This window comes from Equus quagga, chromosome 3 (genome assembly GCF_021613505.1).
Source record: "Equus quagga isolate Etosha38 chromosome 3, UCLA_HA_Equagga_1.0, whole genome shotgun sequence".
NCBI classification, from domain to species: domain Eukaryota; kingdom Metazoa; phylum Chordata; class Mammalia; order Perissodactyla; family Equidae; genus Equus; species Equus quagga.
Genome location: NC_060269.1, coordinates 91672142 through 91689463, shown reverse-complemented (window position 1 = coordinate 91689463; position 17322 = coordinate 91672142). Strand labels below are relative to the sequence as shown.

The 17322-nt window shown below is 39.9% G+C and overlaps 1 protein-coding gene across 1 annotated transcript in view; it reads right to left on the bottom strand.

Annotated features, from left to right (window-relative positions):
- The window catches only part of PRKG2 (protein kinase cGMP-dependent 2), an 87901-nt gene extending 73839 nt beyond the window's left edge, over positions 1-14062 (bottom strand). Inside the window, exon 1 of the mRNA XM_046657150.1 lies at positions 13602-14062. Within this exon, the coding sequence (XP_046513106.1) occupies positions 13602-14062 (461 nt within the window). The remainder of the gene's footprint in view (positions 1-13601) is intronic.
- Positions 14063-17322: the final 3260 nt, after the last annotated feature.

The window sequence follows — 17322 nt, the reverse complement described above, 5'->3', positions numbered from 1 at the left end:
ACAAAATCTATAAACAAATTCAATTGTATTTCTATATCCCAGCATCAAACAATTAAAAATCAAACTTTAAAAATGACTATTTTAAAAAGATCAAAAACATAAACTGTATTGGATTATATCTAACAAAAATGCTTAAGATCTCTATACAGCAAAGTGTAAAATATTAAGAGAAATGAAGGAAAATAAATGAAGGCATGTACCACAGTCATGGATGAGAAGATGAAATTTTTTAATGATGTCAATTCTATTCACATTGATCAGGTTCAATGAAATCCCAATCAACATTCTAAAGAAAACTTGATGAAAATTGACAAGCTGATCTAAAATTCTTACAGTTATAAGAAGGCCCAAGAATAGCCATCATAAAGTTGAAGAAAAATAGTAACAAAATTGGGAGACTCAAAGTAATGGACAGCAAGAATTAATATTATTCAAAGTAACTAAGAGAATATACTATTGGCACAAGGATGGACAAAAAGACCTTTGGAACTGAATAGAAAGTCCAGAAACCCACCCAAACACACACAGATACTTGATTTATGACAACAGCTGTACTACAGTCCTGTGGGGGAAAGCAGACATCCATGGAAGATTTGTACAGTATAAAGTGCTCACCATCAAGGAACTTGTTAACTATCAAGGAAAAGCAAACCAGAGACACAATGAGCTACCACAGCATACCCACCAGAATGGCTGAAATGAAAGACCAACAATGCCAAACGCTGGTGAGGACGTAGAGTAACTCAAGTCTCGTACATTGTTCAAACATTTTGGAAAACTATTTGGCAATCTATATTAAATGTGAACTTCAATAAAATGTACTACCCAACAATTCTACTCCTAGGTATATATCCATCAGAAATCATATATATATATATATATATATATATATGTACATACATATATATACCAAAGATGTGCACAAATGTTCACGGCAGGATTATTCAAAATCCCTAAACACCAGAATCAACCAAAAGCCCATAAATAGAATTGATAAATTGTAGTATGGTCACACAACAAACACTATATAGCAATGATAATTAATGAACCACTGCTATGTACAATGACATGAATGAACCTCACTGTATAAATAAAGGAAGCCAGACTCTGTAGAGTACATACTCTGATTCCATTAAAATAAAGTTCAAAAATAGGCAGAAAGTGATCTATGATAACACTAGTGCAGACAGCGGCTACCTTTGAGGTAGATAATGGGTAGGGATTGGAAGTGAGCAGGAGAGCCTTTTGAGATGCTGGTAATGATTTATTTCCTGATCTATTTAGTGGTTACATGGGTGTCTTCACTTCATAATTTGTGTACTTTGATAAAAAATTCACTTAAAAAAATAAAACCTGTGTATGGCTTTGGAGTCAGAAAATCCTAGTTTCAAATCCCAGCTCTGCCACTTCCCAGCTGTGTAACTTTGGTCAAGTCACTTAACCTTTCTGAATCTCAGATTTCTCTGTGAATAGAGCATAGTAATCATACCTACTTCATAGGAATATTATGCATATTAACTAGGACAAGGTGCCAGTAAATATTTAATAAATGGCAGCAATAGTTGTAGTTGGCAATGGTAGTAGTTATAACATGTTTTTTGGGGAGAAGAGTGGGATGGGAAAAGTTCTGGAAATCTTGGAGAAATAGAGGCACTGCCAAGACCCTATGCTAAGGTCAAAGTTCCTCCAGTAGGGCTGAATCTCAAATTTACGCCCATCAGGGGCAGCACTGGTAATCCTCCTCTAATCCCTTTCTACCCCCAACTTACAAAATTAATATTCTTTGCAGCAATAAACTTCTGCGCTCTAAGTTGCTTTGGAGGTCTAACTTTCAACGTCCACTGATGGTTTTTGTTATGCTGGGCCCTCAGACTTCCTTCTCTGGTCCTGTGTATTTTTTTTTTTTTAGATTTTTTCATTTTTTTCCTTTTTCTCCCCAAAGCCCCCCGGTACACAGTTGTATATTCTTCGGTATGGGTCCTTCTAGTTGTGGCATGTGGGACGCTGCCTCAGCGTGGTTTGATGAGCAGTGCCATGTCCGCGCCCAGTATTCGAACCAATGAAACACTGGGCCGCCTGCAGCGGAGCGCGCAAACTTAACCACTCGGCCACAGAGCCAGCCTGGGTCCTGTGTATTAAAGGCCAGTGTTCTCACTGTTTTTGTCATGTGTAGCACGTATCTTGCAACCTCCTTTGGGTAAGGCTCAGTATAAAGTAGGGACCAGCAACCTCCCCCTCCTTCTTATCTATCAAGGATTTCTTGTGAGCATAGAGCCAAGGCAACTTTACTTGTGTAGCGTGTCATAGCCTAATCATTTATACCAATAGAAAGCCTATTATAAAACACATCTGTCAAGGGCACAAAAAGTGGGGCTGGAGTGTCAGGGTATGATTCCTAATTCTGCCACTTACAAATGGTGGAACACTGCACAAGTCACTTAACCTTGCGTTTTCTCAGCTGTAAAATGACAATAAACACAGTCCAGAGGTCATAGGATTTCTATGAGAATTCAATTAGTTAACAGTATAAGGCACTAAGAACAGGGCCTGGCATGTAAAATATATTACATAAGGGATAGCTATTACTAATACAGGTCAGCAAGTTTCCAGCAACTTAAAAACGTTCGAGTTAAAACAGTTCTAAAAACTCTGTACTTGAGACCTGCCTTTATTTATTTAGCGAGACTTCTTTATGATGTTGATAAGATTTCTGACCACCCAGCCCCACTGCCTGTCCAGCCTCCCCCTGCTCAGCGTACCACAGGCCCATGGAAGTACTTGCGGGTCCCCAAATGTGCCAGGCTACTTTGTCTCCCTGCTATCTATTCCTCCTTCAAAACTCAGGTCAAGTCACCTGCGCTATGGAGGTTTCCCTGATCCCACCAAGCAAAGTGTGCTGCTCCCTCCTTCCTTTGTACACCTATCTCTTAGAATATTAATCACAAGACTGCAATAAATTTTCATTTCCCCAAAGAGATTGCAATCTTCAAGATTGTGACTATGCTTTCTTCATCCGCTTATTATCTAAAATCTAGAACTGTACCTGGCACACAGTAGGAACAAAATTAACGCTGAAGGGCCTTCAAATTCTTTCTCCTAGGTTAAAAATCATGGGTACAGAGAGAGGAGTGGAGGTGAGAAATGTCAGTTACCTAGGAAACAAGGCACAGACAATAAATAGGATAAGCATCTCTTTATTTCCTTCTCCAAAAATTTTTTTAAGTGATAAACCAACAAGAAAAAAAAACCCTAATAAATGCACACGTTTATAATTTGAGAAACCAGGATGAGAAAGATGAGGGCATTCCATAGGTAATCAGAAAATAAGTATGACTTTCTGCTGTCAACTCTCTCACCCTTTGCCCATGTAATTAGTACGGTTGTAATTTAATCATGTTTACTGTTACTTCATGCTCACAACAAACATTTTTCTCTCCCTTTCTTACGTGTGTGCAGATGATCCTATTCCCATGAGCATCGAAGAACAGAGTTTAATAATGAAATACTGAAAACAACCAAAACTTACAAGGAAGTTCATCTGACACACTCAATGATACGCATAATCATGAGTGTGCTGCATGGTAATTAGGTAGAAATGGTCAATAGTCCCCTTAAGCGTCTGTGAAGAGTATTGCTCTTAGATCATCAAACTGAATATTTCTGGAGTGAGCTGCAGGGAAGGCTGTTCCTAGAACAAAATGGTTCCCCATCGTCGCTGCACATTAGAATTGTCAAGGGAGCTTTTATAAACCCTGTAGCCCAGGCCCTTACCTCAACTCAATCTAATCAAACCCTCTGGGGTTTTGACATCAGTATTTTTTAATACTCCCCAGGTGACTACAATGTGCACTTAGGGTTAAGAACTACAGCTGTAAACAAGAAAATGCAAGGGAGTTTGAAAGTGTCCTCTCCCTCTATTTTCCCACAGCACTGGGAGCAAGCTTCCATTGAAGGCCCATCAATCAATTACTATCAAGTAATTAGCAGTCATTGATTAATTAACAATAATTAATTAATGTTTGTTTGTCACAAGACTTTGCCATGTCTTACTCTCCTTTGCAAGATAAGAAATAAATACAGAAAAGAGAAAATCAGTACTCTTCTTTCCTTCCTCCCAGCATCCTGTATGGATCCCGAAACAGTCTAGCACTTATGGGTATGCTGTCAAGTCAGCCCCAGGACTCTGGACTTTTTTTTATTGTGTAAAACATATATAACATAAACCGTACCATTTAGACCATTTTTAAGTGCACAGTTCAGTGGTATTAAATATATTCCCATTATTTCGTAACTATCACCATGATCCATCTCCAGAACTTTTTTAATCGCCCCAAACTCAAACTCTATACTCATTAAACAACAACTCCCCATTCCCTCCTCTTCACCGTCCCTGGCAACCTCAATTCTGCTTTATGTTTTTGTAAATCTGACTGTTCTAGGTACCTTATATAAGTGGAATAACACAATATTTGTGTTTTTGAGTCTGATGTTTCATTTAGCATAATGTCTTCAAGGTTCATTCACATCATAGCATGAAAAAGGAAGAGACTTATCTTTGTGTGAATATCTCATTGTATGTATATAATGCATTTTTTTCCCATCCATTCATTCATTAATGGACATTTGGGTTGTTTCCACCTTTCGGCTATTGTGAATACTGTTGCTATGAATATGTGTGTACATGATTCTGGACATTTTATGTATGACTTTACATATCCAGCATAGCCAAAATTCTTAGCCAAAGAATCTCACCCCAGAGAAGCAAAGGGGCCTGGTGTGGCACGCAGAATTCCAAGATGGCCCCATGACCTCTACCCCTCTGCTGTCACGCCCTTGTACATTCCCCTTCCCTTGAGTAAGGATGGAAACTGTGACTTGCTCCTTGCCAACAGAATATGGCAACAGTGATGGGAGGGTCACCCCACGTATGCTACTTAAGGCTTCATCTCAGCCAACTCTAAAGACATTCTCTAGCTGGCCTTGAAGAAGTCTGCTGCCATTTTGCAAGAGGGCCCAGGGGAGGGGACATTTGGCAGGAACTCTGGGCAGCCTCTAGGAGCTGACAGCAGTCCCCGGCTGACAGCCAGCAAGAAAATGGGGACCTTAGTCCTACAACCACAAGGAAATGAATTCTGCCAACAATCACATCAGCTTAGAGGCAGACCTCTTCTACTAGAAAGCTCTAGAAAAGAACACAGCCAGTTGACAACTTAACTGCAGCATTGTGGAACCTGGAGCAGATGACCTAAAGAGCTGTGCCTGGAGTCCCGACCCACGGAAATGCTGAGATAACAAATACGTGGTGTTTAAGCTGCTAAGTTGGTGGTAACTTGTTATGCAGCAAAAGAAAACTAATACAGCGGGTTTCCCTGAGTTTCTGTTTCCAAGAGATTTTGAGTAGTATCTTCTTCTGCCCACTTTTTTTACCTCCCTTTTTCTCATCTCATCTGGAGAGAAGGGACTGGAAGCTACAGATCTTTCTTTCCTTCATATTTCCCAGAGCTTGATCCATAAACCCCAAAAGGACAATCAAAACTGATGCTTGAAATTTACCAATTAAAATTAATTTGGCTTGACAAACAAATACTCCTAGAAGGATTAAAAGGAAACTGGGAGTTCCTGATCACTCACACTTTAGTATGAATTACGTATAGGACATCCTCTGGCCATTATAGATCTCAAAAAAACTATCAAACAAGACTGCACTGAAAAATCTACAACTAACAAATACTTCTAAGGGGAGTCAGCATGGAGAGGAGGAGACAAATTATTTTAAAATGAGACTTTAAAGAAAGGAAACAGTTTCAGTCAAATGATAAATAGAAGAAATGTATCTTTCACATAGAAGGTACTTCCAGAGTCTAAAAACTGAAAAGCTTTATCCTTGGCTTCAGATCTTTTCCCCTTCTTGAGAATTTTATTGCAGTTTAAACCCTAGCAAAGGTCAGGCAGCAGGAACCGAGCTGTTTAGGTTTTCAGAAAGAAAAGGAAGGCTCCCCTGGAAAGTGATTGCCCTGCATCTTAGGAGGCAAAGGTCAGTGACAACACTTCCCTCTGATTCAACAAGTAAGAAGAAAAAGGCCTCCGTCTTCTCAACTATACTATTTCTACCATACTCTTTCCTGGCAAGGAAACAGACAGTATCCAGAATGGCACGGAATGTTTGTGAGGAAAAGCAGAGGTAAGAAGTGAGTGAGGAGAGCTGTAGGCTCCTGCCCGAGCCCCCAGGACAACGGTTCAAAGCCAGCACTGCTACAGTCACCTGAAGTAACTTATTTGGAGCCAAGCAGATCCGCAAACTGCTACAAATATCCTATAAATCAGTAAGATAGCAAGCAAAATAAAATGAGTACAGGTTTCAGAGTTGCTCCAATTAAGGGGTAGCTGTCCTGACCTCTAGGGGAGGTTAGACAAGCTTTAGGCGCTACTAAAGATGACCATGGGCTAGTTACTTATGCTTGCTAAGCCTCAGATAATACTACTTACCCGGCAGGTTTGTTGTGAAAATAACTGAGACAACTATAGCACACTGTGGTCATAGCGCACTGCGCCTGGTCTACAGCAAGTACTCAAAATTGGTGTTGGTGGTCATTGATTAGTCTGATATTGAGAACAGGGGAAAATTAGGAGAGAACAAAATAAAAGTACAAGTGAAAGAAATGGAGGCAAGAAGACAGAAAGAAATACAGAAAAGAGAAGCAGAAGAGGAAGAAAATAAAATTAAAGCATGAGCTTCACTGATTCAATATTCAACAAATATTTGTTGAATTGAATTGCTAATCTGAAGGAGTAAAGGGAATCTTCCTAGCCAAGACTACTGGGTCAAAAATTGCTATGCTTTCATGAAGGATAAAAATATCATAGTGCAAGTTCCGACTCCTAGGAACATAGACCAGAGGCGAGGGGAGGCTGGGAGTCAGCTGCATACCTACAATGGGCGCTAACACTTTTGACTATTCACAACAATAAGTCCTCGAGTCCTGAGCATTTTCGGAGGCTTAATTAAACATTTTTCCTAACAACTAGCAATTGAGAGACTGGAAGATTTGAGGATAAATTGAGAAGGAGCAAAGGGCAGCCATAAACCAAGCAGAAGACAATTTGAGAGGCTGAGAGAGGGCCGAGAGGAGTGTGCAGAGTGAGGAGAGCCAGTGGCCCTTGCCTCCTAGAGAGAGAGATGAAAGTGCAGGGGCAGGAAGTGAGAGGGGCCTGGGGCCAGGACTCAGAAAGTCTGCCCAAACCTATTTAACTGCACCCAGAGCCATGAAGGCAGCTGCCACTGAATTCTAGGCAGGTTCTTCAACTTCTCCCTGCTCCTTCTCTCTCCTTTTCCTTGAAGTTTAACAGCACCACCCACCCCACCCCACACCCAACTCCAAGGGGAGCCATTCACATTGTAGGCTGCACCATCTGGAAGGGCTGTGCACACTGTGGTAAAGAACACATTTTTGACATCAGGCAGCTGCAGATGTGAAACCTGGTTCAACAAACTACCAACACAGGAGCTTGAGCAAGTTGTTGAATGACTCTGAGCTTTCACCTCACCTTTGGGACAAGAGGAAAGCAACACCCACCTCACCAGACTAGTAAGTGTCCAGCCTCCATGAGATAAAGGACAGAAAACAACAGACATCTAGCAGTTAAGTGACAACTTGGTTTCCTCACCCCACCCCTGAGTAGTGAGTTCTGATCTGGATGGCTAAATGCACATCCTTCTGTTCTCAAACACCCTGACAACTTCCACCAGACCCATCACCCAGCTGCCTTCACCCATAGCTTCTGGCTATCAGATCACCACACAACTGGACTTTTCTCTTCTTCCCTCCCTTATTTAAGGAGCTTCATTTTTTGCTTTTCTGAAGACCCACGATAAGGCAATAGTATTCATAAGCACATGCATGTTTTTTTTAACTGGCCAACTGATAATTAAAAGTCTGTACATACACTCTTAAAAATCTTTAACAATCTATGTAAAATCTAGATATATAACCTCTTATACAGCAACATCTAAGTGACTACTTCATAGAAGAAAAAAAAGAAGGTTTCTTTCTCTCCTGCTTCCGGCAAAATTTTCCTCTACTGCAAACTGGAACAGGGCAGCACCTTCTAGAAGCACAATTTTTAGGGAGAAGTAACAACAGCAGGGAGTGGTTGTACTCACACACAAAAAAGCATTAGAAGAGTATTTACTTCTAATTATATATTTAATTTTTTACATGGCTTCCCAACTAAAATGTGAAGAGCCCTCCTGTAAGATTTATGTTGGAAAAGTGGTATATAGGAGTTGATAGAACAGACTTTAGATAGCGGATTTCCTGGCTTTGAATCCTGGTTCCAATATGAAAAGCTGTGTAATCTTAAGCAAGTTATTTAATTCTGCATCCCTCAGTTTCCCAAATATAAAATGGGAGTGATAATAATAATATCTATCTTACAGGTTTTTTGTGAGGATTAAATAATCCAATAGTTGGAAGCATTCAGAGTGGTGCCTGGCACACAATTAGTATATATAAATGTTATTATTATTACTATCATTATTATTATTCCATAGAAACACTCTTGTTCAATAAAGAAGCCACATTTCTATAACGCACATTCAAATGCTCAGCATGGCTTTAGAAAGGAGGCACAAATAATCACAAACATACTCTTCCTCACTCCTTTTCCACGTCTTTTTTAAAGGGATGACTCACTCACATTTTCCACTTTTACCTATTCTGCTCCTGGGGTGGGAGTGACAAATGAAACTAATTGTCCTTCCTAAAACTAGAGTCAACATCTGAAGTCAGACGGCAAGTCTTTGTTTTATCTTTCCTTTTCACAGAACAACAATAGTTTCAAATGATAGTTTAAGCGTTCTTAGCAAAAGGCACTCATACCAGCAACTTGCCAGATGTCTCCGATTAATTTGCCTGTGCTCCACCAGACATGCAGCCTGAGCTCATAATTTTGCTCTGCCAGTGCTGAAGTTTGCTAAACAATGTCTACATAAACAGAAAATTTAATTTCAGTAAAAGGTCTGACCTCTGGATGCACAGTTGTCTTGGTGCTCAAGGCAGGTCAAACATGAACAGAAATGCTATCCGAGCTCTTTCTCACCCTCCTTTGCCACTGATTCTCAGTTCTCAGCGTTGAGAAGCACTATACTCATTTGGGATCCCATTCGTGTCCCTCCATATAAATCACCGTCTGTGCCATCAGATGGATCAAACCCATTCTCTGTGTCCTTTTCACACACGCCTGAGCTCTGGGGATCCAGCACTTGGTGAACATTGATGCAATGGGTAGGCTCTGCTCAGCTCTGCTTGGAAGAAGCCAGGAAGCACCAACATTCCTCCTATCAATCAATAGAGCATGTCATAATACAGCAGACTGCTGCCCAAACTGGTCTGACTTGAGGCCTTTCATCTTTGTGAGGAGTTCTAAGAGCACTAGGATTGTAGAGGGAGAGAACTGGTTTCAAAGTCAAGAGTCTTGGATTCTAAACTTAGCTCTGCCACTTGCCATCGCATATTCTGCAACTCCCCTGCACCTGTTTCTTCGCTTCTCCAGTAATGGGAGTAGTGTGAAATAATCTCTAAGGTTCTACTGGCTCTAAAGTCTTCTGATGCTCACTATGTTAAATTTAACCCAGAGATCAGAGTGTGTGATATACTGTAATATTTGGACTCAAGAAAATTTACAATCCCTGAGTAAGGCTGAGTACCTGTAATAGAAATGGGCTATGTGCCCGCATAGTCGTATGCTTCTGAATATCTAAAACGGTCAGCAGGCACAAAGCTAAGTCACTACAAAAGCCTACGACATACTGCATGTTCCATGCAGTTTAAGAGCAAATCTACATTGTGGCCATCTCAATCTGACAGGGACATTCTCATTTCTGTGACTTTGTCCTAAAACTGAACACAGGTCTTACCTTGTCTATAAAGTTTTCCCAAACTTCACTAGATTATAATTCCCATCTCAAGAGATAGCAATCACAGCCAAAAACACATAAGAATACATAAATTACAACTGCAATATCCAATACAATAGCCATTAGACACACGTGGCTATTCAATTTTAAAATTAATTACAATTAAAAATTCAGCTCCTCAGTGGCACTGGCCACATTTCAAGTGCTCAACAGGTACATTTTGCTATTGGCTATCATATTGGACAACACAGACTATAGAACTTTTCCATCATTGCAGACAGCTCTATTGGACAACACTCAATTATTCCAGAACCTGATCTTAAAAAGTAGACCCTTGGGGCTGGCCAGATGACGTAGTGGTTACGTTCGCATACAACGCTTCAGTGGTCTGGGGTTCACGGGTTCGGATCCCGGGCACAGACCTACACACTGCTCATCAAGCTATGCTGTGGCATCATCCTACATATAAAAAACAGAGGAAGACTGGCACAGATATTAGCTCAGGGTCAATCTTCCTCAGGCCAAAAAAAAAAAAAAGGTAGACCCTTGAATTTTGCAAGAGACAAATTTCAAGAGTTCTCCAATGCCATTAGAGGATATAAGTTCTCCATAAAAAAAGGAAGGTATAATTATACAGTTTAACTTACCCCTTCAGACTCTACAAGTACACTTGATGGGTACAGGACAATGAAGCTAGCATGAGCTGGCTGCCTGGAGGTTGACAAGGTTCACTTGCCACTTGAAATACATTTGAGCCCAGGGGCCTCAGCAAACTCACAGACCGCTGTGGCATGGGTTTTAGAGTCTCTCATGAGTTACTGAAAGTGAATCCTCACATTCCAAATCTATCATTTCTCCAAACGTTATGCTCTGGTTTCTGTCAGTACTTGCTGTCTCCTGATGCTGCTGATTGCAGGAGGGCTGGGAGTCTCCTCTCCATTTCCTGCTCACTGTTATGTACTCATCAGAGACATCCTTTCTGACAAAAAGACTGAAAAGCCATTCAATGGCTTTCCGATCCAGTATGGAGGGGGGACTTCATCCAAAATGTAATTGGCATAGATTAGTAGGAACAAATTTAGTCATAAATTCAATTAATAAACTTTATAAAAGTTCAACAAAATGTCATGAGAACCTAAGAATATAGAGAGGAGACATTTTGACTGATGTCTTAAATTGTCTCTTATCTAGCGGGAACTGCTTGGAAAAGTAGCCAAACCAGGCTACTGTATGTCATCCTTGTATTAGTGAATGATGCTCCCATATTTTTTAAAGCTCTAATTTCTAGAAAATTGTTTCTTACAAAATTTTTGATAGATAGTGTAAAAGGTAGACAAAAATATCCAAGGTTTACTTATGGCTTTCCTCCAAAACTGGAACTATCTGAAAATAGAAAATGAACTGTAATATTTAGCACTGTCGAAAAACTGGAAAACTAAAAATCTCTGAATTGATGATGCTAGCTGTTTCTGTTTAGCCAGTTATTCCAGACTTCAGGAAAGATATATTTTGCAAGGGAAATTAAGGCACAAACCAGTCAACAAAAAAAGAGTGGTTCCCATATTCTATTTAATTTTCGAATTTAGAACCACAAGGCTCTATGAAAGCATATGGGGAATATTAGGACCTGAATCATCTAGTTTGCTCTCTTTAGGACTTAATCATTAGGAATCAGTTAGCCCATTTCTTCATCATGACCTCAACACAGACTTGAATCCATCTGGCTTGCCTTTATGATGAGGGGAATCATTACTAGTCCTTTCTCAAGAGCTATAATGTCTTTCCTCTCATGTCCCACTTACGATAGACAGACGAAAAGGAGTATGGTTTGGCCCAGCAATTGCCTGTGCAGAACTACTGATTTTCTTCTTCATAGTAGAGCTAATAAAGAAATTCATAGGAATATGCTTATATTGGATTGTTCAGTTACCTAACACCAGGAGAATAGTGTATTGCCTCAAGATGCCTCAAGTCTTTGGAACAAAACAATTGAACATTATCTTTGTTCAAGAGGAGAAATCTGATGGAATATGTAGGAAGAGGGTCAAAGAAGATGAATTGCTATTGAATTCTCTTACACTTCTCCTAGATATACAAGCACACTGATATTTGAAAGATTTTTTGTGGGTAAATACTATATTATGCTTATGTCTATATAGTAACATGATGCATGACATATAATGTCACCATATGTGCATATATCTCTGATATATCAAAAGAGAACCATGGATGATGTTCAGTTTTTGAAAAGCAAGCATAAGTTTCTAACATTTATAATTTCTGAATTCACACCATTAAAAATAAATAATTATTACTTTTGCAAAGGGAATAGATAAGACCTTTCTAAACCAACTAATAAAAAACTCTTGGTTTAAAAAAACTCTTCTGAACTCTAATATTAATCAGATTTCTTTCAGCCACAGAGTAGTATGATTAACAATCCAGCATGACTTGTTTCCTTAACAAATATTTATCAATCATTCACTATGTGCCAAGTACTGTCAACAAATTGATGAATTAAACCTCCCTTTATGATTCTGTTGTCAAAATTAATCATTTATTTGTTTAAGTCAGATGTTTTAATCTTGATTTATATACTTGTGTCTGTGAATAAATTAAAATTTGTTTTAATTTCACAAATATTGCAATTTGCAAGAGAGATCCAGGCCCAGCCAAGACATTACCAAGGCAAAAAATCTAATTTCAACTAATAAATATTCACTCATTTAAAAACAATGTAGAAAGGAGACTGTAACTTATAATGTTTCTAGTCAATCTTTCCTGGTTAGGAAGTTCAGACTTTAGCCAGAAAGTACACACACACACATGCAAGAATGCCGTGATAAATATTTACACGTTCTTTTAAAAATCCTTATTTTTATAATTAATTCTAGCTTTTAATTGTTTCCACCTAGTCTATGCTCCTTTTCCTCCTCTGGGTCTCAGTCAACGGTCACCTCATTAGCCACATCTCCGCGACAATCTCAATCCTGTTGCCTCCTTCCCATTCTCTCTCCCTAATCCCAGATACTACCCACTGTACTCTTGGTTTCATCATGTCATGTATCCCAATTAATAATTACAGAATGCTTACTTATGTCCGTGTACACTGTCTACCTCCCCACGAGAAAGCCTCTGTGTCTATTTATTCACTGATACATGCTTAGCATCTAACACAGTGGGTGGAAGACGTAATGCTCAGCTTAAACTGTGGAATGAGTGAATGAATGAACTCATCCCTTTGAGGCTCCAGCTCACTCCTTTTTCATGACACTTGCAGACTAAGTGCTAATAAGTGGTTTTTATTATACATACTCATAATTCATTGTGATTTGTGTACACTTTTAAGTCCACTCCTATAGAAAGAGAGAAGCACAGACTTCCAAAAGCTACCTCTTCACTCCCCTTAGGGTTTTCAAGACAATGGAAATTACTTTTGTAATCTCAGCTCCTCAGTTACACATATCACAAATCAAAGTCTAGGTTAAGCACAATTCCAACTTTAAAGAGAAGTTCTGCTTAAAGGGACACTCTTTTGCAAAACAAAACCATTTTAGAAGTCCTTCTATCTCCAAATCTGAAAGAGTCAATATGCTCTTTACCACTGAGGAGGATTAATAAATATCACTCTAGTGTTTCATAACATGGAGGCCATCCAAGTTAAAAGGGTGTGGAAACTTCTTACCTGGAGTCCTTTCTGACTCTTGCTTTCTCAAAGGAAAATTCAGGGGGTTTATTGAGGTCATAGGTTCGGGTTGTTGGCTCAGCAGATACCCCAGCCTTTGCTCCCCTTCTGCTATGGAGAGAGACCAATCCTGAGGTCTTCCGGTGGACCTCAAGAGGCACTTTATCTGGAGAGGCCTGAAGCGGGCTTCCTCCCTGCATGTGCAACACATCCTGAAGCTTGTTCAGCTGGATGCACTTGTTCTGGAGCTCCTCCGTGAGCTCTGCAATGGCTACAGTCTGCTTCGACAGCTGCTCCCGCAGCTCCTTCAAATGGTACTCCCGCTCCTGGATCTCGGCATCCTTCCTCCTCAGTTCTCTCTCCAGTTCCGTCACCTTGCTCTGCAGGGCATCGGTGGTGAGGTTCCCAGAGTGGCCATCTGGATGCTTGGAATGTTTGGGTTTCACTGAACCATTTCCCATTTTGCTCAAAGACCTGAGAGAAGGCACAGAATTCGAAATTACCTAGTGGAGTTTCACTTCCCAACAGCCGCCACCACTCCTCTCATTCTGATCTGTTTCATAAATAGAAACACAGCAGTCATCACTGTTCGATAAGCAATAAAATTCCCCATGCTTCCAGAAGGAAAGCTATTGACTGATTTCCTTAATCCCTCCAAGAGGCGGCATTGGCACTTGGTTCCATTCTTACCTGCTGTTCTCTTTGGTCATTGTCTCCGGACAGCTGTCAAAAGCATCCCAACAAAACTGTGATTTGGATGTCAGCATGGCCAAGATAAAACGGAAATGAGCAGCTCCAGCAGCAGAGGCTTGAAAATGTCACAACTCTCAGAGCTCCCTGGGCAGCTACACTCAAAGATCTTCCCCTGATTTAGAAAATCACACATCTGCATTCCTCAGAGGAGGAGCCAGAGTCGCTGCTGCTTTATTCACACTTTACTCCTGCTGTACGTACCTATTAAGTTCTGCATTTCTGATAATGCTCACTGTTAGAAACTTCTGGACTGCGGTTACCAGAAGGTAAAACAGAGGTATGGGGGTTCTTCTACATCCTTTACTTTATATCCTAGAGCAAGTTTGTCCCAAAAAACCATCACCTACAGTACAAGGCTCTCTTCTTTTCCTATTAAGAATACCCTCAGTATGGGCCACCAAATAGTCCTGGGATGTGAAATGCAGATCAGAAACCATGAGGCATGATTTTAGTTGACTCAGAAACGTTGTTTAGTTTATTAGTTATGTATTTATTTTAACATTCATTAGAAACATAAATAATTGGCACCCCAGGGTTGTGAGGCCAAATTAGGTATTTAGGTTTACTGAGTCAATTCAATGAAAATAGAAAATAAATCATCTGCAGATAATACACACACATGAGCAAAATCAAAAAGGAGAATTCAGGAGGGTGAATTTGGAAAATACTGCTTTGATTAATTGTCATAAAGTTGAAGTCTTTTTAGACTACCTATTTAAATTTCGTACTTTTACACGTGCTATGTTTTGTGTGTGTGTGAGGAAGACTGACCCTGAGCTAACATCTGTTGCCAGTCTTCCTGTTTTTGCTTGAGGAAGATTGTCCCTGAGCTAACACCTGTGCCAAGCTTCCTGTGTTTTGTATCTGGGTCGCCACCACAGTGTGAGTTGATGAGCAGTGTAAGTCGCACCCGGGATCCGAACCCAAGGACCCTGGGCCGCTGAAGTGGAGAGCACAAACTTAACCACTACACCACTGGACCAGCTCTTACAGGTGCAATTTTTGACAGCCGCAACCCAAGAAGCATTATAGTGCTTGTAAACTGAGTTTGAATTACTTATGATTATCTAATGTCTGAAGAGATAGATGCAACTTTGAAGTTACACATCCCATACATTTGTGCCCTTCTCTCCCTCCAAATTTCAAACTCAGAGAGAAACGAAATGCTTAGACTGATTTCACTAGCTCTACTGGAATAATCATGAACTCTATGACAATAAAAGCGTAGATGGAAAACAGCCTGTAAATTTCAAACAAATGCAATCAAATAGCCACTGCAGGTCACCTAAGATGGATGGTACAAACAGAAAATAAATGTACTTATAAAAGTAATCTTGCAGCACCCAGATATTCCTCATAGAGTTCACGTTCAAAGTAGTCATTAATAAACATTAACCTCAAGAGAACTGCCTTAGTATGTTACAGAGATGAAGCAGATTTAACCTTTAAGTTTCTGTTGACTTGTTAGCATTTACTGTTCTTACATATTAGGAATACATAAAAAGGAGATTAGAATTCAAAGAAGCAGCCCTAGATACCCTTGGATTCTGAATAAGCAATTCAGAAGACGTTTAAATGGGACCTGAGAATAAACTTGAATGAGATTCAGAATGACAGGCATGAGAAAGGTACTTCCAAAGGTACCTTAAATTAACATGTGCGTAAGTTTCTAACACGTAGCAGTGAGCCATCTTCTAGACATACTTTTCTGGTTCGTGGACAAGTACTCCTCTGCCAAGGCAGGACGGAGGGAAGGAGTGGTCAGAGGAAAAGGAACTGCCTTATAAAGAACAAAAGTAAGCACAAAAACTGTTAAATCTAATATTAAACTAACAACCCATTCTTTATTCAAAAAACAATTGTTTACTAAGACCTAACTGTCACATACTCTATCAGTGTCATAGTTCCATGAATTTGCAGTCAAATTTGACACAGAAAACAGTTCTAGCATTCTAAATACGAAAAGGCTTAGCATCATTCTTGCTCTATGTATGGCATTCAAAACACTCTGTACCAATCCAACAATTTTACAAACTTGAAGCACAATTAAGTAGAAGATATTAAATTTTCCCAAAACACAACTATTCCCTGATTTTAACGAGGTCATTTTGGAAGCTGTATAAATCTTTCAGGCTGTTTAGAATTCCAAAGATGGGTGCAATGAGAGTAACTAACTCATCCTTCAAGTCACTAATTTAAGATGTAGTAAGTAAGTTACTAAATGGCTCAATACCAAGTCTGATTTCCTGGTTAGTTCCCCCATTTAAATACCGATGTACCTCAAGCCAAGGCTTCAAGTGTCTGGCTTCATAAAACCCAATTAGATTCACTCTGTTTCCTGTATCAGTCACTAAGACAGATAAGCTATTTCTCAAATATGTATTACTAGCCACAAGGAGAAGTGAACCACAGGATATTGCTCCATCAATCTAGCAACCATAGGTTACTAGAACCTTTCTTATAATCAGAGGGCAGCACATGATGTAATAAGAAATGAACCTGGAGATAAAGATCAGGATTTAACATGAGCAATGGAGTCAGGCCAGCCAGAGGAGGAAGACAATCTGCCCTTTCCCAGCTGTGTAACCTTCTATAAATTACTTAGAATCCTCTAGTACGTGACTAGAGACAGGGCACTTAGTGTCTTGGTGTGAGGAAATGTCCAGAGGGGATCATTGCTAGGTGGGACAGAAGTCTAGTCTGGACATCTTCCAGGCAGGAGGTCTTTAAAGATGCAAATTATTCCCCTGGGGTGGGGGAGGGGAATCTTAGTCTGTCTGGATCACATGTTCTATTAAGAAAAGAAGTCACTCCGGAACAAATAGCCTGGGAAACTTCCCCGGTAAGAGAAGCCTCATCAAAAGATGGAGACTAGAAAACATTGTGAATGACCTAGCCCTGGTTCCAGGACTGCAAGGACTCCTCAAGCTCTGTAATTTCTTCATGTAGCCACCATGTATTTTCACAT